At 41.8% G+C, this 21,696-nt stretch overlaps 1 protein-coding gene across 3 annotated transcripts in view; it reads right to left on the bottom strand.

The window, feature by feature from the left end:
- GUCY2F (guanylate cyclase 2F, retinal) overlaps positions 1 to 16,510 on the bottom strand; it is a 112,016-nt gene extending 95,506 nt beyond the window's left edge. For all 3 annotated transcript variants that reach the window (XM_040468371.1, XM_040468372.1, XM_040468370.1), the window contains exons 1-2: positions 16,285 to 16,510; positions 5,155 to 5,969 (exon numbers count right to left, since the gene is read on the bottom strand). In XM_040468371.1, the coding sequence (XP_040324305.1) occupies positions 5,155 to 5,884 (730 nt within the window). In that variant the 5' untranslated portion in view covers positions 5,885 to 5,969; positions 16,285 to 16,510. The remainder of the gene's footprint in view (positions 1 to 5,154; positions 5,970 to 16,284) is intronic.
- Positions 16,511 to 21,696: the final 5,186 nt, after the last annotated feature.

Raw genomic sequence — 21,696 nt, 5'->3', positions numbered from 1 at the left:
CCAACACCTGCTACCTTTGAGGCACTTTAAGGAATTTCATCAGTGAGCCCAAAAATTAAGAAAGAAAAATGGAAGAGCTGAATTATACACCCTCCATGGCACCCAGGATCTCAAGTGAGTATGCTTTAGGGACACACCTCAAGGAGACAGGAGGCAATAAGAGTGTAAGTCTTTCATGAGACCAGTGTTTCTCAAAGAATGGTCCCTGGACCAACAGCACCAGCACCACTGTGAACTGGCTAAAAACGCAAATTCTGGGGCCCTTCCCGAGCTCTCCTTCCTGAATCAGCAGCTCTGGAGAAGGAATCCTGCAATCCATGTTTTAACAAGCCCTCCAGGGGATTCTGGTAAACACCAAGGTTTGAGAGGTCTGCTTTAGACCAACCTGCTTGTATGTGGCCTGGCTTTCCCATTCACTAGCTGTGTGACCATTAGGCAAGTTACTTAACCTCTTTTGCCTTCCGAAGAGTCATCCATAAAGTGTGTTCAATAATAGTTAGCCTTACTATATAGGGATGTTGCAAGAATTGAACGAGATGGTCTATACAAAGCTCTTGCAAAATGACTAGCACACAAGAAACTCTCAGTAAATATTAACTATTACCAAAGTTGCTATTCTTTTTTTGTCTTTTTTATGTACAATAATCTTCAATAGATGGGAAGAGGCTAGCCAGATCCCTGGCAGTAACATAGTAACAAGGTATTTCATTTTGGACAAAAAAGGGAAGACCACTCGGTGTCCTATTTACTAAATATCATATTGTAATGAAGCATTCCCAATTTGAAAGGATTTAAATGAATCCCCAAGGGCTCCACAACCTGGTAAGCCCAAATTGAAAGGATTTCACAATCAGCCAGGCATTGATAGGCAAAAAGGTGAGGAGAGAAGAGGAGGGCTTGAAATAGCCATTTGAAAAGTTCTCTAAAGAGCTTTTTAGCGAGGCCTCCTGCTAGCCTTTGTGAGAATTAGCAAAAGCACCTCTTCTGGGAAATTGCCATCCAACAGGTGCTGTGTCCTGTTGAGTGAGTGGACGCTCTTTTATGCCATTGGATCAAAACTTCCACCAGGGCTCGTGGTTTCAGTAGAGAAGGAACTGGATTTGGGCCCTCATGCCCACTCAGCTAGATCTTCTTGTGCAGGGCACAACCTACCTAACCGCGTACAGAGCCCTGACTGTAAATCGAGGACTTAGTCTTTGATTACGATCGATCTCTCCTATTTGACTTCGTCAGAAACAAAGGTTATTGGTAATTGCTTTTGAAGCTTAAAGGAAATGAGCTGAGAATCTGGGAGAGGCTGAATCCCCCCTTCCCTGGGCCTTCATTTACCCCATTCTTTGTTGTTAATAATGCCTACACCTACCTACTTGTTATGTGAGACCCACAGGTGTTGTAAAACTTGAAAGGAAATACCTATCTTCTGGGTAATCCTGAGGATGGAATGAGATTATCTATATGCAAATACCTTGTAAACTGTAGAGAGCTGTTCACATGTAAAGTGGTATTATGATTGCTTTCATTGTCTCTATGGCAGCATCTAATAACACCCCTGCTGTTTCTCCTCCAAAGGGCCCCGCAACTTTCATTATTGTTATTATCATCTTTACTAGTAAATTTTATCATTGTCTCAGTCTTGTGTAAGCACAATTTAGACCTGTTTCTGAGAAAGACATTTCTTCTGACTCCAGTAAGGTGCCAGCAATACTTCTTAATTGGAAACATAAATTTACAAAAAACGAGAAGTGACACGCCAGCCAGTAGTAGACTAGCTTTCTCTCCCCTTCCACACACCACCCCCCCAGCACAATTCCTCACTACCACCCCCACATGGGGTTGTGGTCACTGTTACTGTGAGCAGATCAGACAAAACCCACCTCTCAACTATTTTTTTTATCCCTGCCACCGTATTTTGTACATCACAAAAGGTCCTCTTCTGAAGGTTCACCAGGGGTCCACAGTGTAAGAAGTAGCCTCGTGTCCAGCAGAATAGGGAAGAGGTTCAGCTGAGGTCACACAAGAAAGCTCAGTGCCTTTCCAATCAAGACGGATCACAGCTACGAATACTTTAGCAGTCTCAGTCCGACCAGATGAGAGGGGCTAGAGAATCAGCCAGAGATTTGATCTGGTGTATTCTGTGCTTGGTGTGCTGTAAACTTCCTCACTGCCCTGCTGTCCCAGTCCATACTCACTGGCCTCTGGCTTGGTTTCTCACCAGATCTCCCACTTTTTTTGAGAGAGAGAGAGAAAGAGAGGGGGCACAAGTGACAGAGGGCAGAGAGAGAGAGACAATCCCACAAGGGGCAGAGAGAGAGAGAGAAGTGGGGCTCGCCCGGACCCCGTGCTCACCCAATGTGGGACTCAAACTCACAAATTGTGAGATCACGACCTGAGCCGAAGTCAGATGCTTAACGACTGAGCCACCCAGGTGCCCCAGCTCTCCCACTTTCTGATGGGACAGGAGAGGTGCCCTGTACCCCAGGCAGCTTGCTTCAAGTCCTGATAGTCCATTTATGTTCATACCCTGGATCCTGCTTCTCATGTTTCTGCTGGCTGAGACACTTCTCTCACCAGGCAACAAGACTACCTTACTTTGAGTCACTGCCCTTCTGCAACTCCTGCTGTCATACCCCACCCGCTGCTGTGGCATGCCTCAGATACCAACAGCTGGCTATACCAAACGTGAGTGCCACACACATCTTTGAATACTCCACACTGTCAGAGGTCATATGCAGCAGGCTCAGTTGCCGTGCCCTCCTCCCCCACTCGCATTCGGTCTCTTGTCACTGAGGTCCCAGCATGCCCCCTCTGAGTCTGCCCCTGCTTTGCCAGAAACCAGAAGCAAAATCCTGCTGTGCAGAGCTTTGTCTTTGCTCCCTTTTATCTCCCTTTCTGAGTCCCTACTTCACTTCCTGTTGCTGTCCTGTCAGCCCAGGGTGGGCCTCTGCTCCACAACCACAAACCTTCCTCTCTAGGCTTCCCTGCCCATTCCCCCCCCCCCCCCAACCCAGCAATCTTAAAATTTCCATTCCTTCAGTAGGCTGATCCATACTGTTACAAAGAAAACAATCTGATTAAACATAGCTATATTAAGACAAAAATGGCAATCTAAAGTAAGGAACATTTATTTGCAGTTTCATTAACTTAAAGCAGGTGGTTCTTAACCCTGGCTGCATTTTCCATGCATCTGGGAAGCTACTGAAAATGCCTTTACTGGTGCCCCACTGCAGACCTCCAGAACCTCTGGAAGTGGCTTTCTGGCACCAGTCATTTTGAAAACACATCCAGGTAATTCTGGTGTGCAGTCAGAGTAAGAACCATCGACCTAAAGGAACACATCTCAAATAGCAGGGCAAGACGATGTACATTTGCTACCTCTCCACCTCAAAGGACTTGTGGGTGGTGAGCACTCAGTCCTAACTTCTCTCAGTCTGACAGCCTGAAGAGCTTCAGCGCCTGGATTTATTTAACATTTCATGGTAGAGGCCAAAATGTCATTTCAAAGAGCATACTATTTAGAAATGGGTGGGATGTGAAACACTCATGGAATGTAAACTTGCAGGAGACACTGGGCTTCCGTGAAGATTTGTAACATATTATAAAGTTATGATACTAAATATGTCAGCCTGTTACTGGCATGACTCCTCCCTGGAAATGGTTTTAGATCTTTAAAAAATAACTCTGTGCTCTGCTTTGAAAGTATCAAGCTCTTTTATGAAGTAATCGGAGCCACGCTGATTGCTTAACATTATAGGATCTTGTAGAAGGGAGCTGGAGACAGACTACTGTAGTTCCTGGAATGAAAACTTCTTGCCCCTATCTTCCCATAATGATCATAATTACGGTCCAATCCGGGGGGACACTTGGAACTTAAAATGGGCTTCTGTTTACAGGCCGGGCTAATCTGGACCATTCTCTAACAAACCCATTGTTATGGTAAGGAAATGCCTGGGACTAGGACTAATCCTAGCAGTAATCAATTTAACAAGTAGTTGCTGAACTGTCCAATTTAAAGTGGCGGAGTGGCCGCAATAGAGAGATGAGCAGTATTCCCACAAATCGCTGCCACTTTCCAGAGAAAGGTAAAGTGGAGATTGGCAAGTTGGAATAGAAGAGCGCCTGGCTGGCTCTGTCAGTGGAGCATGCGACTCTTGATCTGGGGGTTGTGTGTTTGAGCCACACACAGGTCGGGTGTAGAGATTACTTAAAAACAAAATCTTCAAGGGGCGCTTGGGTGGCTCAGTCGGTTAAGCGTCCGACTTTGGCTCAGGTCATGATCTCAGGGCTCGCTAGTTCAAGCCCTGCATCGGGGCTCCGTGCTGACAGCTCACAGCTGGGAACCTGGAGCCTGTTTCAGATTCTGTCTCTGTCTCTCTGCCCCTCCAGTGCTCTCTGTCTCTCAAATATAAATAAGCATTAAAAAAAATAAAATAATCTGCAAAAAAAGTTGGAATAGAAAATATCAAAACCAAGTGTCACAAGGGCTTGCCATCAGTATCAGTAAGAGACATCTGATTCAAGAGGACTAGGAAGGACTCCTCTTCCCCCAAATCTACCCAACTCGCTCTGCTGATGGCAGCTTCACTGGGTCATTCCTTTGCTTGACACTTTGTCCATTACCTCTGCAAGAATCACCTTTGAACATAAACCTTCTCTTGGAAGAGGAAAGGTGAAAATGTAGGCAGTCTCCTGATTTTAATATGTTCCTATTTATCAGCTAGGTCCCTCCAAATCAGCTAGTTGGGTGCTGCAAAGAGATAAGCCCTGGTTTTTTTTGGGGGGGGGGGCGGGGGGAAGCAGAGGATAGAAGGAAGATGCATATGTGAAATGTGATGAAATAGGTAACAAGATCAGACAAGAGGGTGTGCAGCTACAGTCACTCTTACAGTCTTCCCCCTACCCAGGTGCTGAGAGTAGGCACTGGAACCCAAGGGTATCTTAACCACCAAGTTCTCTGCACCTTTATTTAGTTCATAAGATGGACTCTGTTGAAACGGGACGGTCTTTGAGCCTGAATGTGAGTAAAAGAGGGCAAATGCCTGAAAAACTGGGGAGTGATGTGCTATCCCGGGGTGCGAGGGTAGAAAACCTTTTGGAGATGGTCGTATTTTTTTTCCTGGAGCCACGTTTAAACGTCAGCCAGGAGAAAGCACTCACTGCGAATTCTGTCAGCCTGGCGAATCTGCTGGAGAGCTTCCCGAATGCTTTGGCTGTTTCGTCCTGTGCTCAGGACGACCCCTACAGGTAGGCCCCGGCTCTGAAGAGCACTTGCGACTCGATTGGCTGTGTGCACCCAAATGTCTTCATCTGAGGAAATGACTCCAGCGTGAGCCAACTGGAAATATTTCATGACGGTTACCAGCACACGGATGGGAGAAGGGAGTGTCCGAGAAAAGGTCGGATAGCTATTTTTATTGTCTAATTCGTAATTCACACAGGCCCAAGAGAAAATCCCTTTGTCCCAGCTGTTTGCCAAGAGCGAGGCTGCCTCGCAGTAGCCGGGATTGGCAGGTCCAATAAATCCTGAGGCCATCTGGTGGTGAGAAATGAAACTGGCAAGGGCTCCGGAAGTCTGGCAGTCTTCATTGAGAATCACGTATTCAAAAGAGTAACCCAGGTCAAATGATGGGTCCCTGTTGATCCGCTCAGTGGCTAATCGAGCAGCAACCTCAGGCAGAGCTTTTGAGAACAACGGATCACAAGCCCAAGGGCCCACCACCCCTATCTTGTAAGGGGGTCCGCACACCTGTTGCGGGATGGACGTGAGGGCCAGGAGGCACACACACCGCAGGAGCTTGAAAGTTACAAGGCCATGGTGTCTTTGCTGTCTTCTGGGAGCTGCAAACCAGAGCATAAGGTGAAAGAAAGGCCAAGGTCCCAAGAACATAGCCGTCCCGCTTCTAGCAAGCTAGTGAAGAGATGTTGGGAGGTTAGTCTGCTTTCCTGAGATGGACAGTGGTGTTCCCAAATGCCTGTCAATCAGAAAAAAAATCATTGCATTATTCCTAAAGCTTCTGGAAATATTTGTTATAAAAGAATGGCAAAGGAATGGCAGTCCCCAAACTGAAAGCTTCTTTCCCCTACCCTGACCCAAACTCTTCTTCCAATACATCCTATATTCCTTATCTCAGTAGATGGCACCTCCATCCATTGTTTGCCCACTTGCTCCAATCAGAAACCTGGTAATCAGCTGTTATTCTTCCTTCTTCTCTGTCCTCACATTCAATCTATCACCGAGTCCCGTTGATTGAACTTCAGCAATAGCTGCCCACCTCACAGTGTTGCAAGGATTGATTACATGGATTAACATCCAGCAAGTGCCTATAACAGGGTCTGGCATGTGGTTAGCATTATATTAGTGATATTATTACGATTATTATAGGTTTAAATATGCCCATTTTTCTCCATCATACTGCCTCTTGGAGAGAGACACAGAAGTAAACAAATAATGGCAACACAGAGTAAAAAAAAAAAAAAGTATGATTGGAGTAGTTCAGCAGGGGAAGATAGAGAGGATGATCCTCCAAACTCAGATTTCATGGGAGGTGAGGAGGGAGGAGAAGGGACTGTGTCTCTCACTCAAGTATTAAAAGAAAAGTTAGCCAGGTAAATAGGGTTATGAGGGAATTGGTGCTAAGTGCCTTCCAGGCAGGAGGAACAACGTACAGTAAGACCCAGAGGTTTTTTTTTTCTTTTTTAATGTTGTTCAAGAAAAGTATATGTTAGATTCTCAGAATTCCAAGGCATTTGTTCTGCTTAGATCTATGATATCATCCAAGGCAAGAGCCAGATCACCAACAGTCCTATATGCCATTCATAGGTTTTTAGATTTAATCCCGTAGACAATAGTTTTAATCAGAGAAATGGTATAATCAGATTTCCATTTTTAAAAGATTGCTCAATAAGAGACTGTTGAGAACTGAGAGCAAACTGAGGGTTGATGGGGGGTGGGAGGGAGGAGAGGGTGGGTGATGGGTATTGAGGAGGGCACCTTTTGGGATGAGCACTGGGTGTTGTATGGAAACCAATTTGACAATAAATTTCATATATAAATAAAAAAAAAACAAAAAACAAAACAAAAAAAAAAATAAAAGATTGCTCAAGTAGCCGTGTGGTGAGCAGGTTGGAAGTGGGTAAGACTGGAAGTAGGGAAACCAGGTTGGAAGCTGTTGTAGTAATTCCACCTGAGAAATGATGATAGACCAAGAGAGTGGTTGTGAAGTTGTAGAAGAATGGAGATGATATCCACCAAGCTTTAAAAAAAAAATCAAAGAGATTAAGAAAGTAGAGCCAACAACAACTTGGTGACTGACAAGATGGAGAAGGTAAGGAAAAAAAGGACTCCAAGATGATTTTGAGGCTTTCAGACCTAGGCAACTGGTTGGAAAATGATATAAGTCTCTTGAGATAGGGAACATGGAAGGAAGGGGTGGGCAATATAATGCATTCTATTAGACATGTTGAACTGGCAACGCCTGTAGAATATACAAGTGGCAATAACCAGTGGACAATTTGATACACTGGATCTCATAACAGAAAGCTGAGCTAAAGATATAAATTTGAGTGTAATCAATTGATACAGGATAATTGAAGACACGTGGAAGACTGACAAAAGAGAGTTGTGAAGTAACGAAAGAAGACAGAGGACAAAACCCTGAAAATCCACTTCACTTAAAGGTCAGGCAGAGGGAAAGGAGGTCATAATGAAAACTTACATGAGAAGTCCAGAGAAACAGCAAAATCCAAGAGATGGCATGATATCTTACAATCCAAGGAAGATGAAGCTTTGAGGATGAAATGTGTTTATCACATCTTACACTCCACTGAGAAGTCAAGTAAGCTAAACAGAGAAAAGAATCTGCCCATTGGGTTTGGACCCAGAGTAAAGCTGCAAGTTAAGGGACTACAGTGAGTCAAACATGAATGGGAACTATTGAAATGAAGTCAGTAAATGTAGAGAACTCTCAAGATGATGCATGCAAAGCCTTTCTCCATCTAGCCCTTGCCTTTATACCCCCATGTCCCACTATTTTCACCTGATGCTATAGTAAATTTCTTGCAGTTCTACAGACTTATATCACATAGCCTATCAAGCATAGGATTTGGAAAATGCCATTCCTTCTGCATGGAATTCCCTCCTCCCACACTCTGCTTCTGGCTTCTGATGAACTTTACCTTCAAGACCCAACTGAAGTGTTCCCTAGTCTGTGCAGTCTTGATTAACACCCTCAGACCGAGTTTATTGGTTTTTCCATCTGTGTCTCATATTCATACTTCTACCCATTAGAGAAGGTGTCACTCTGATTTATAAACTGTCCCTATTTTGGGTCTATATTGTGACACAGATATTGTTCTATATCTCTTATATTTATAGGACCCCATACTTTCAACCACAAGGGACGAGTAACAATGAAAGCAACTCCATATGGGAAACAGAGCCCACTGGATTGGGAGCTCCTAGCGGTCTTCTTCATAGTTCTAATGCCTAAGCAAGTTCCCAGCATAGTAGCTATGAGATAAATGTTTGTGAAATAAATTAATAAAACATTAAGTTTGATCCAAGGTCAGAAATAACCTCAGCAGCCATAAGAAGAATCATTTTCTTGGGGGAGATATTAATGAGGAAATTTCTTAGCAAATTTTAATTCCATCCAAAGATCAAAGCAATGGCATGGCTTTCTTCAGGGCTGATAATCAGTGCTGGTGTGTACCAGTCAAGCTCAACTGGTTGCTTGTTACCAGCAACAATTCTGCCTGTGCCAGGCCTGTTGGTTATGATTCTTGAGTCTCATTCCTAATTTTATGAGAAAGCCTGACTCCGTAAGAGACTGTCAGGGACACACTTGCAGGATCTTAAAGACCTACTGCAATAGTATACCCCAAAATTTGTAAATAGGTGAAAGTGCGTTAAAACGAGGGTCAAGAAAGACTTAGGAAGGAAATGTCTCCCCAAACACCATGAGCCAGAGATGAAAGGCATATATGATGGAGAGGCAAAACTTCCAACTTTGCTTCCAGGGTGGTGGAAAGGTTCTGGGCTGATTATATCCATAAGGACCTCAAATCTATTCCTAGACCTTCAAAATAATCTAGCCCAATCTCCATCCCCCCAAACAGATTTATTCTGTGTGCTATGTGGAAGGCATGAGGGTGAGATTCACAATGGACGGGGTATGAAATGTAGACTTGGCCTTCAAAGAGCTCCCAGCCTGGCATGACAAGCTGGGCAATACTGTTCCCACCCTCCCTCAACTCCAATCTTTTATCTATCGTGGCAAACCTTGGGAGCCAGGGCACTCTCTGGATAGCATGGGAGAGGTTGATATTTCTGGTCTGTATTGTGACAAGGATATTGAACTAGATGGTATCTTTGTCCTTAGAGCACCTCACTCTTTCAACCACTAGGAGTGGACAACAGAGAATGTAACTCTATATGGGGAAGAGAGTCCTATTCACAGCAACAGAGCAACGAGGCCCAACCAACTGCCTCTTCTTCCCCAGACATACCCAGTTTGGTGAGTTCTCTCCCAGAAGTGGTACCTTTGAGCCAGAAATTAGCAATTGGATAGCAAAGTCTAAGATTTACTGAGTTCTTGCTATGTATCCAGCACTGGGCTAAACTGATATATTATCTTATTGTAAAAACTCAATCAAAAAAAAAATCACTACAGCCCTTTGAGGCAGGTATGATGACTGCATTTACAGATGATGAGAAAGAGGCTCAGAAATGGTAACTTTCCTGAGGGCACACCGCTGTAGAATGGGGATTTGCAACCCAGTTGATTAAGCACTACAGTAGACCCCTCATCCGTGGAATCACTGAGACCACTATTATTATACCTTCTATGCTACCCATACTGAGTTTGAATAATTCCTTTGTGGTGTTAAAAAATTCCCTTGGTCCCCCATTACATAATGTGGGGCAGAGGCAGAGTAAACTGGAAGGAGAAAACACATTCATTATCCAGCCAGAAGGAATTTACCTGTACTGTTCAAGCCCAGTCTTGGGACAGCTCTCTTACCCCTCAGTCAGGGTTCAGTGTTGCACCACTGGGGGTGGAGGGCACCGGCCACACTGTATTGTATATATAGCTAATCTTAGTGTTTGAGAATGGAGGTCTTGGGAGTACAACCTTTGGAATGTTAGTTCTGATTCTCAATTTCCTCATCTGGAAAATGGAGGTAAATTTAATTTAATGCTTTTGAAGTAAAGGATTAAATAAGGTAGAATGCTGAGCACACAATTGTCTTTCTTTTTTAAAATTATTTTTGAGAGAGAGAGTGCAAGCAGGGGAGGGGCAGGGAGAGGGGGACAGAGGATCTGAAGTAGGCTCCAGGCTATGAGCTGACAGCAGCGAGCCTGATGCGGGTTGAGACCCGCATCAGGCTCTTGAACTCACTAACTGTGAGATCATGACCTGAGCCAAACTCGGACACTCAACTGACCAAGCCACCCAGGCACCCCAACAATTGTCTTTCAATACATACTAGTTCTTCCTTGCTGTTTAAAGACAGGACTGCACTGGGAATCAGAAGGCCTGGGTCCTGACCCCAGTTCTGCTACTGACTTGCCATGTGATATTGAACATATCATTCCTCCTTTCTAGATCTCTCTTTTTTCCCCTCAGCTGGACTAGAGGATCTGCAAGTCCCTTTCTTCTTAGATATACACTGATCCTGGGACTCTGTACTTCCAGGCAGTGACTTTATTAAACCTCTGCACTGTTAACCTACTTTCTGAATTCACTCAACATTCTCTAGCCTTTGCTGTACTAATTAGTTTTTTACTAGTGTCATATTCCCACAAGTGGTTTGTACTTACTTCTATCTGGCAGATCCAGTTCCTGATTGTTTTATAACTCTGGTCTAGAATCCTCTATCAAAATACCTACAATATGAAGTGTGACTGCCCCCCCCCCCAATGTTGGAGTTATGCTACACTGAAAATCTGGGTTCCTAAAGCCATTCATTATCTTATTGTCATTATTAACAAGTGTACATCACGAACCTGGTTTGTGCCAAGCCTGAAACCAGAAAATTGGGAAAATATATGGCCTGAAATTTCACTAAGAAATGCAACTGGGCGGGGGGTGCTTGGGTGGCTCAGTCAGTTGAGTGTCCAACTTCAGCTCAGGTCATGATCTCGCGGTTTGTGAGTTTGAGCCCTGCATCGGGCTCTGTGCTGACAGCTCAAAGCCTAAAGCCTGCTTCAGATTCTGTGTCTCCCTCTCTCTCTGAACCTCCCTTGCTCATGCTCTGTCTTTCTCTGTCTCTCAAAAATGAATAAATGTTAAAAAAAAAATTTAAGAAATACAGCTAGGTAGGTACATCAGAAGTAAGGGGGCAATAATGTTCACCAATGTGGCTCTCTCTCAAAAATAATTAAATCTTAAAAAAAGAAAGACAACTGTGTGCTCAGAATTCTACCTTATTTAATCCCTTACTTCAAAAGCATTAAATTAAATTTACCCCCATTTTCCTGGTGAGTAAGAGAAATAGATTACAAATGAAATGTTTTATGTTCTTGAATAGGTTCTAATTTAGGCCTTGGTCAGGAACCACCTTTGGGAAAATTATCTAGTAGGTAAAGTTTGTCTTCAGACTCCTAGTCCAGTCTCCAACCTGTCTATTAATGGAAAGAAAAATAACTCTGGAAAAAGAAGCTCTTTACATAATTTCTGCTAATATGTAAAAGATTAATAATATGTGAAAATTTCCCATATTCCTCCCCAACCAATGGTGTTTCTTTTTTTTTTAAGTTTATTTATTTATTTTGAGACAGAGAAAGAGACTGCGAGTAGGGGAGTGGCAGAGAGAAAGGGAGAAAGAATCCCAAGCAGTCTCTACGCTGTCGGCACAGAGCCTGGTATGGGACCTGAACCCATGAACTGTGAGATCATTACCTGAGCTAACATCAAGAGTCAGACACTTAACTGACTGAGCCACCCTGGTGCCCTGGTGTTTCTTTTTTAGTGGGGGAGTCAAGAAAAGTTTATGCCAAAGGAATTAATCTCTAATGTTATAACTTCAATTTCAAGCATCAGTTGCAGTTAGGCAAAGGGGAGAGACCACTCTGAGTAGAAAAATGAAGGGACTTTGGTGCTCCTCAGATCAAAGCGACTAGCCATCTATTCTAGGTGTAAGACTGGCATTTTTATGTTATAATCTAGGTCATTCCTCCTAAGCACAATGCCTACCCATCTCCAGTTCTAAAAAGTTTGATTTTCAACACCACATTAAAAGGATCATACACCATGATCAAGGGACATTTATCCCTGGGATGCAGGGATGGTTCAAAATACATAAATCAATAAATGTGACACACTACATTAATGATAAAAATGAATGAATGATAAAAATCACATGATCATCTCAATAGATTCAAAAAAGTCATTTGACAAAATTCAAAATCCTTTAATGACTAAAAACTCTCAACAAACTAGGTGTAGAAGGAATGTACTCAATATGATAAAGGCCATATATGACAAGCCCACAGCTAACAACAGACACAATCGTAAAAAACTGAAAGCTTTCCCTCTAAGATCAGGAACAAGACAGTGATGCCTGTCTTCACCCCTCCTATCCAACATAGTACTGGAACTCCTAGCCAGAGAGGTCAGGCAAGAAAAAGAAATAAAAGGCATCCAAATTGGAAAAGAAGAATTAAAATTATGTTGGCTTCGAGATTGTCTGACCTTATACGTAGAAAACTTATAAAGACTTATAAAGACTACACACACACACACACACACACACACACACTAGAACTGATTAGCAAACTTAATAAAGTTGCAGGAAAAAAATCAACATACAAAAATCAGTTGTATTTCTATATACTAATGATGAAATTAAGAAAATCCCATTTACAAAGCATCAAAAATAAAATACTTAGGAACAAATTTAACCAAAGAGGCAAAAGACTCATACACTGAAAGCCACAAAATTCCAATGAAAGAAAATAAGAAGACACAAATAAATGGAAAGACATCCCCAGCTCATGGATTTAAAGACTTAATATTGTCAAAATGTCCATCATGCTACCTGAAGAAATCTGTAGATTTGGTATTATCCTCATCAAAATCCCAATGGCATTTTTTTTTACAGAAATAAAAAAAAAATACCTGAAATTCATATGGAACCACAGAAGACCTTGAATAGACAAACATCCCTGAGGAAGAAGGACAAGCTGGAGGTATCATACTTCCTGGTATCAAAGTATATCACAAAGCTACAGTAATCAAAAACACTCTGGTACTGGCATTAGAACAGACATATAAACCAATGGAACAGAATAAAGGACATAGAAATAAACACACACACCTACAGTCAACTGATCTTCAACAAGGGAGCCAAGAATACACAGTGGGGAAAAGACAGTCTCATCAAAAAATGGTGCTGGGAAAACTGGACATCCACAAGAAAAAGGATGAAATTGGACCTTTATCTTACACTATAAACAAAAATTAACTCAAAATGGATCAAAGATCTAAATGGGTAAGAGCTAAGACTATAAAATTCCTAGAAGACAATAGGGAAAAATCTTCTTGGCATTAGTCTTGGCAATGATTTCTTGGATACAACACCAAAAATGTAATCAACGAGGCAAAAATAAACAAATGGGACTACATCAAACTAAAAAGCTCTGCAAGGCAAAAGAAACAATCAACAGAGTGAAAAGACACCCTGCAGAATGGGAGAAAATATTTCCAAGCCCTACATGAGGTAAGGGGTTAATATTCAAAATATATATGAAAATTCTACAACTCGGGCACCTGGGTGTCTCGGTTGAACATCTGACTTTGGCTCAGGACATGATCTCATGGTTTGTGGGTTTGAGCCCCACGTTGAGCTCTTTGCTGACAGCTCAGAGCCTGGAGCCTGCTACAGATTCTGTGTCTCCCTCTCTATCTCTGTTCCTCCCCTGCTCATGCTCTGTCTCCTCTCAAAAATAAACATTAAAAAAATAAACATTAAGAAAAAGAAATTTCTACAACTCCATAGCAATAAAAAAAAAACCCAATTAAAAAATTGGCAAAGGACTTGAATAGATGTTTCTCTGGGGAAGACATACAAATGGCCAGTAAGTATAAGAAAAAGTGCTCAACATCAGTAATTGTCAGGGAAACACAACTCAAAACCACAGTGGGATAGCACCTCACACCTCTTAGGATGGCTATTATCAAAAAACAAAAAGAAATCAAGTGTTGGCAAGGATGTAGAGAAACCGGAAACTTTTGCACACTGTTGGTGGGAATGTAAAATGATACAATAGTTGTGAAAAATAGTGTGGATATTCCTCAAAGTATTCAAAGTAGAATTACCATATAATCCAGTAATCCAACTTCTGGGTATATATCCAAAAGAACTGGAATCAGCATCTCAAAGAGATGTGTGCACATTTATGTGTTTTTGTTGAAGTTTTTATTTTAATTCCAGTTAGTTAACATACAGCTTTTGTGTTAGTTTCAGGTGTACAATTTAGTGATTCAACACTTCCATACACCACCCTGTGCTCATCATGACAAGTGCCCTTTTTAATCCCCATCACCTACTTCACCCCCCCCCCCCCCCCCGGGTACCTCAGTTTGTGTTCTCTCTCTCTCTCTCTCTCTCTCTCTCTCTGTCTCTCTCTCTCATTTTTCCCTTTGCTTGTGTGCACGTTTACGTTTATTGCAGCACTATTCACAATAGCCAAGATAAGAAAACAACCCAAACGTACACTGATGGATGAATGGATAAAGAAAATATGGTACATACATCAAATAGAATAGTATTAAGCCTTAAAAAGAAGGAAACCCTGCCATAGGCAACAACATGGATGAACCTGGAGGACATTATGCAAAGTGAAATAAGCCAGTCACAGAAGGACAAATACTGCACCATTCCACTTAAACGAGATGTCTAAAATAGCCAAACTCACAGAAGCAGAGAGAATAGTGGTTGCCAAGGGCTATGGAGAGGAAATGGGAAGTTGTTCAATGGGTTTCAGTCAAGCAAGTTTCAGTCAAGCAAGATGACTAGATTCTAGAGATCTGCTGTACAACATAGTGCAGATAGTTAACAATGCTGTATTGTGCACTCAAACATTTGTTGAGGGTAGACATCGTGTTGAGTCTTCCTACCACAATAAAAAAATAAATAAATAAAAATTGTGCTGTTTAAAATAACATTTTCCAAGTTAACACATTTATAACATGGGTTTTTCCTCAAGTCACATACTTTCTAACACATGACTTTTTGTTCTCGGTTTGCTGACAGTTTGTCCCTCCATTTTTTTCTGGGCTCTATTTCATGCATTGGGTGGTATTTCCAATTCTGGTAGGACTCCCTGTAGAACCAGAAAGTTCTATATCGCTCTAGGATTTAGTCATGTTCCTGATCCCAAGATTTTGCAGAAGGAAACTTATTGTTTAAAAAAAATAGGAAACAGAGAAGAAAGGAAGACAGAGAAAGAAGACAGAGAAAAAAGGAAGAATGGAAGGAAGGGAGGGTATGAGGAAGGAAGGGAGGAAGGAAGGAAGGGAGGAAGGAAGGGAGGAAGGAGAGAGATGCCCTGTGCATTCACCTGCTGATTTGAACTTAAAATTATAAAGCTCTTTGTAAAAGACACTGTTTTCAAAACCAGCAGGCTGAAGCCTCCCCTGGGGCTAATGGGAAATGTGGACTTAAGTAAAAGCTTGGAGGTACGAAAATTTGGAGATAGCATACTACTGACCCACAGCTCTTCCGGGGCTGTTGCCTAGGTAACGCAGATTCAACACCCGCATGGAATCAGGCTTCCATGGAAAGTAGCTAGAGCATAGGGATACATCATTTCATTTCAGGTGGCTTTCAAAATCTGGTGGGAAAGCTGATTTCACAAAGCTGTTCTTTAAACATATACAAAGAAAGACTATGAAAAATAGCTCTGAGGAAAATGCTTCCTCAGCCTAGCCTGTCGAGCCGAGGACTTCTATGGATGATTGATCTTTACCGTGACAGCCTGAATCAGGTTAACAGCTCGTGTAAGATAACATCAGGAAGAAATAAAAAAGAATCATGAGTGAATCTAAATGAAACCTTGAGTGAGAACCTTTGAGCCCAAATCTTGATTTAAAGTGCTGAAAGTTCTTCCCCCCTTTCTTTCCTTCTTTCTTTTTCTCTTTTATTCTTTCTTTTGCTTCATTTATTTTTATAACATATTGCAGTAAAACTGATATATCTCAGTCAAAAGTCTGAGCTCCCACATGGGCTGTGTTTCTTCCCCATTATGGTTTTTCTAATAAACAAGAGCTGTCAACTACTCACCATGTAAGTCACCGCTCCAATGTCTTCAATTTCCCTTCTGCGCATGCAAATCTCTGGCATGGCTACCCAGTGTGTTCATTTCAGTGCATCCTCTGTTCGCTCATAATCCTGCCAAGGACTCCAGGCTGTTGATAAATTCCATTAATGGGGTAAATAATTGAGAGGGGTAGTAAACCTTCTTGTAAATCACTCTTCAGCATCCCCAGACCAAGACCGGGATTAGGATTTAGACAGACACTTCTAATCCTTTAAATTGATCCCACCTGTAGCAGAGTTAGTGCTGACCTAAATCCATTGACCCAGAGATTAACAAACAATTAGAGTCCTCTAGATAAACTCATTCTCCACGGACTACTGCCTTTTCTGCCTTTCAAAATGAGATTTACGTACCCTCGGATTTGCCTGTTTTCTTCCTTTTTCCCTTCTGTGGAATAGCCACACGTCGCCCCTTCTCCAGGACAGCTTAAATGCCAGAACATTCATCAGCTGTAATTTCAGCCCAGGATATGAAAGATGATCCAGGCAGGCTCCCTGAAAAATTCAAAGTAGGTGAAGTTTGTCTCCTTCTAGTTCCTTCAAATGTCTTCATGCCTTTCCTTCCAATTTACCCCATACCTCGGCGAACTTCCCATACTTTAGATCTATCCTTTCTTCCTGAGCATTCCTTCTGTTGAGGGTACCATTCATTCAGGGCCTGTTCTAGATTCCTAAGGCAAGAGCTGAGGGATTGGTAGCTGAAAACTACTTGTATTAAATTAGGGCTGCTATATGGCAGACACCTTATTTTTTTTAATGTTTATTTATTTATTTTGAGAGAGAGGGAGAAAGAGAGAGAGCAGGGGAGGGGCAGAGAGAGTGGGAGAGAGAGAGAGAATCCCAAGCAGGCTCTGCGCTGTCACTGCAGAGCCCGATGTGGGATTCAAACTCACAAGCCATGAGATCATGACCTGAGCTGAAATCAAGAGTCTGATGCTTAACCGACTGAGTCACACAGGCATCCTGCAAACATTAAAAAAATAAAAGTAATAGCTTAATTGAGATGTAATTCACATACCACAAAATTTACTCTTTTAAAGTATACCATTCAGTGTTGTAAAATATATTCACAAGGCTGTAGAACTGTCACCAACTATCCAGTTCCAGAACATTTTTATTACGCCCACAAAGAAATCCTGTAACCATTCTCCCCTCCCCACAGCTACTTGGCATCCACTGATCTAATTTTTGTCTCTATGAATTTGTCTATTATGGGCATTTTATATAAATGTAAACACAATATGTGGTCATTTATCACTGGTTTCTTTCACTTAGCATGTTTTTTTAATGTTTATTCAATTTTGAGAGACAGAGAGAGAGTGAGAATTGGGGAGGGGCTGAGAGGGACACACACAGAATCCAAAGCAGGCTCCAGGCTCTGAGCTGTCAGCACAGAGCCTGACTGGGGCTCAAACCCACGGACCACGATATCATGACCTGAGCCGAAGTCGGATGCTTAACCGGCTGAGCCACCCAGGCCCCCCTCACTTATAGTATGTTTTCAAGGGTCATGTGTGTTGCAGCACGTGTCAGTACACCATTCCTTTTTATGGCTGAATAATATTCCATTTTATGGGATACACCACTTTTTTTCATTTGTTTCTCAATGGATGGACATCTGGGTGGTTTGCACTTTTCATCTATTATGGATAATGCTTCTGTGAACATTGTGTATACATTTTTGTGCAGGCATATGTTTTCAATTCTCCTAGGTATCTGCCTAAAACTGGAATTGCTAGGTTATATGATAACTCTGTTGAACTTTTTGATGAACTACCAAACTGTTTGCTAAAGAGGCTGTATCATCCTACACTCCCACTGGCAATATACGTGAGGGTTCTTCGTTCTCCACGTCCTTGCCAACATTCACTGTTTTCTTTTCTTTATTTTTTAGTATGGTAGGCATTTTTACATGTATATCACCTCATTTTCTGTTCACAACAACCATGAAGATAGATATAATTTTCCCCATTTTGTAAATGAGGATACCAAGACCCAGATAAATAAGGCAATGATATTTATTGAATGCTGATGATGTGACAGGCATTCTTAGAAACCCTATCTCCTTTAATCTGCACAATGATCCCATGAGGTGGATGCTATGTGAATTCCAGATGTGCAGAGAGGTTAAAGTAACTTACCTATAGTCACATAGCCACCAATCAGTGGAGCCAGTATTTAAGCCCAGACAGTCTGATTCGGGGTCCGTGGTGCAGTCATAATTCAAACCCAAGGCCATTTGGCTCCAACGAAGCCCATGCTTATCCTTGCTACATTCCACTAATGCAGCTCTTATACTAATTCTCCAAGGCTGCTTGCTCTTTAGCAAGGGCTCCAGGAAAACAAGGTGACCACCCAAAGTAAATAATCCCTAATTGTAGAATTTGGGGTGACCTGATCAAAAATGTTCATGGAAGTGAGGGGCCGTCTAGCCTTCTTCATCTATCAGTGCCATGAATAGCCCCCAGAAGACACTCCACAGGAGAGAGTTCTGATGGGGATCCAGATGTTCAAGGAACCATCATTCAAGGAATGCTCCCAAATCCTGAACAGACATGAAATTCCAAATTCACAGGTAGAAGTAGCTGTGAATTCGCACATAAAAAATTTCTGAAGTGATTTTTGTAAAATTAAGAGTTCCATCAACACTTGTGTCTCTCTGTAAATATTAATAGCTAACACCTAGTGAGCGTTCACTGTGTGCTAGGCAATGCTCTATGCACTCTACATATACTAAATAATTGAATCATTACAATAGTCCCGTAGGGTTCGTATTATTATCATTCATGTTTTATAGATGAGGAAACTGGAACACAGAGAGTTCAAGTAACTTTCCAAGGACACACAGCTAGTATGTGGTGAAGCCAGACTGTGAAAAAAAAAAAAAAAATAAGTGGTTTAGATTTAGAGTCAATACCCTTAACCACTGCCTCATAAAAGAAATCACAGGGTGGGCCCATTGGGTTTAGCTATAGGCTCAAAAATACCCATTGGATCTCTAGACTTCAGTGACAGTATAATTAATGACAATTTTAGAACAACTGCTTGGGTTCCTTGTGAGTCTAAAAATATGCAATAACTCCAAATGCATGAGTACAATCAGGGATCATTCCTACAGAACTTTTAAAACCACTGTGTCAGAAACCTCAGGTACACTGTCTGGTTACATACTGCCCCATGGGGGGTCTTGTTGACCTAAAGCACCAGAATGTTAATAGGATCCTACTGGATTTTATGGAAACATATCCGTTCCTGTTCTACATTTCCAATATTGAAGCCTAACAATTTACAGAATTCAGTTATCTCTGAATGATCTTCCTAAGAAGCCATGGAATGAAAGCATCCAAATGACACACTCTCTTGCTCCACAAGATTAATTGTGAAATCAGACACATCTCTCTAGTTTCCCTCTTAACTTTAGTTGCAGAGACAAAAACACAGTCCCTTCACATTTAATGGGTTATTTATTTTTTTTTACTGCTAAACACTACAAGGAACCCCCAATTATATACAACATGGGAAAGTGGCTTTCTGGGGCATTAGCCTGGGATCTATGTATTCCTTTTGAGACTGAGACACAAATTGAATAGCTCTGCAGGGCTGGGGCATGGACTATAAAAAAAATAGGTCCAGAATGATGTATTCCTAGTTAATCATCCAGAACAAGGCTTGGACAAGTAGCTCCTTGCAGTCAGGAAGTCACGTGAGAACCAGGGGAGCAAGGGAGGTGGGGGAAGACGAATGACAGTAGGAGAAGGAAAACTACAAGAAAGGATGTTAGACAAATGTCCACACTTTGCCACAAGGGCTTCCGTGTCACATATAACCCCCCTGGGGATAAGGAGGAAAACAAAAGCTGTGAGGTCTACATGCCAATCATGGTGTACCAGCATGAAAGGCACCTCTCATGTCAATCGTCACAAAAAACTATGATGCATGTAATAGTATTTTCCTCATTTTAGATAAACGAGGCTTAGGCAGAGTCGGTAACCTGCCCAGGCCAGATTCAAAGTCGGATCTGCATGATTCCAGTGAAGGCTCTGAACTGCAATCCTCAACCTCTCTTTAAAATGTTGCATATAAACCCTACCCCACTGAAAGTTCTTTGGTGAATTCAACAGTAATAACAAATTTTTCTCTCTGCTTATGGCGCTCAACAAAATACGTATATATTGGTTCTTAAAAGAAAGATAATTGGGGATAGGAAGCGATATAATAATTGCCAATTATTTCCTCTCAAGTGGAGCTATCAGTATTTTTTTTTTCATTTATTTCTCATAACACCCCTAAACGGTGAGGACGATTCTTACTCTCACTTTAGGTGTGGAGAAAAAGATAACATCCAGAGAGGTTATAGAACTTGGGCAAGTTCACACAGCTAGTAAATGGTGGAGTCAGGGATCAAATTTAGGCAGCATGGTGCCAGGGCTCAGAGCTTCATAACTTCGCTATATTATTGCTTCAGAGTGCAAAGAAGCTATTTGAGAGTATTTAGTTTATCGATAGATTTATCTATAGATTTATTATGGCAGTTTTGAGGGGAGAGGTGGAACCTTGACCCAACTTTCTGCCACATTCAGCCCAGAAAACTTGACCAGAACAAAGCCCAGTGCTGCCCTCTAGTAGTCACTTCCAGAATTGAAATTACATTAATTTAACGACTACTTCTGTAATGATCCCTTGTAGCCACGGGATGTCACTATTATACAAGCATTCGCAAACCCCAATTTTTAAAAAGTTAATGTTACACGACTTTTGTAAAAATATTTTTAGAAAATGCCAAACAGTAAAAGTCAGAAAAAATATTTTATTTTCAACGAACACTGTGTTATTTCTAACATTGTAATTAAGCCATGTCAACAATTTTGTAAGCTTTTTTTGTTTTGTTTTGTTTTCATTTCTGTTTTTACTTTGATGCTATAACATATGTCTGTCAGGGCTCAGGGCTCAATCCTAAGGGCTCAGGATTTGGAGTCAAAACCAAAGCCTACAAACAAACTCCAGCTCCACCCTTCCCAGACATGTGACCTTGGGCCAGTTGCTTAAGTTTGCTGACACCTAAGTTTCTTCTTATATATAAAAAAAATTATAATAAGCAGAACTAACCCTGTCCTGTTGTAGGGATTAAAGAAGTTGGTGCAGGGCACCTTGATGGCTTAGTAGGTAAAGATGTGACTCTCAATCTTGGGTTTGCAAGTATGAGCGCTCACAATGGGTGCAGAGATTACTGTTAAAAAAATAAAGAAGATAGTGCATATTAACAGTCTGGCACAGGGGTACCAGGGTGGCTCAGTTGGGGTTAAATGTCCGACTTTAGCTCAGGTCATGATATCACTGCTTGTGAGTTCGAGCCCCACGTCAGACTCTGCACTGACA

This window comes from Herpailurus yagouaroundi, unplaced genomic scaffold (genome assembly GCF_014898765.1).
Source record: "Herpailurus yagouaroundi ecotype Mexico unplaced genomic scaffold, PumYag 67700, whole genome shotgun sequence".
Classification (NCBI taxonomy): Eukaryota; Metazoa; Chordata; class Mammalia; order Carnivora; family Felidae; genus Herpailurus; species Herpailurus yagouaroundi.
The sequence above is the reverse complement of the archived record's forward strand: the minus strand, read 5'-3'. Positions and strand labels throughout refer to the sequence as shown.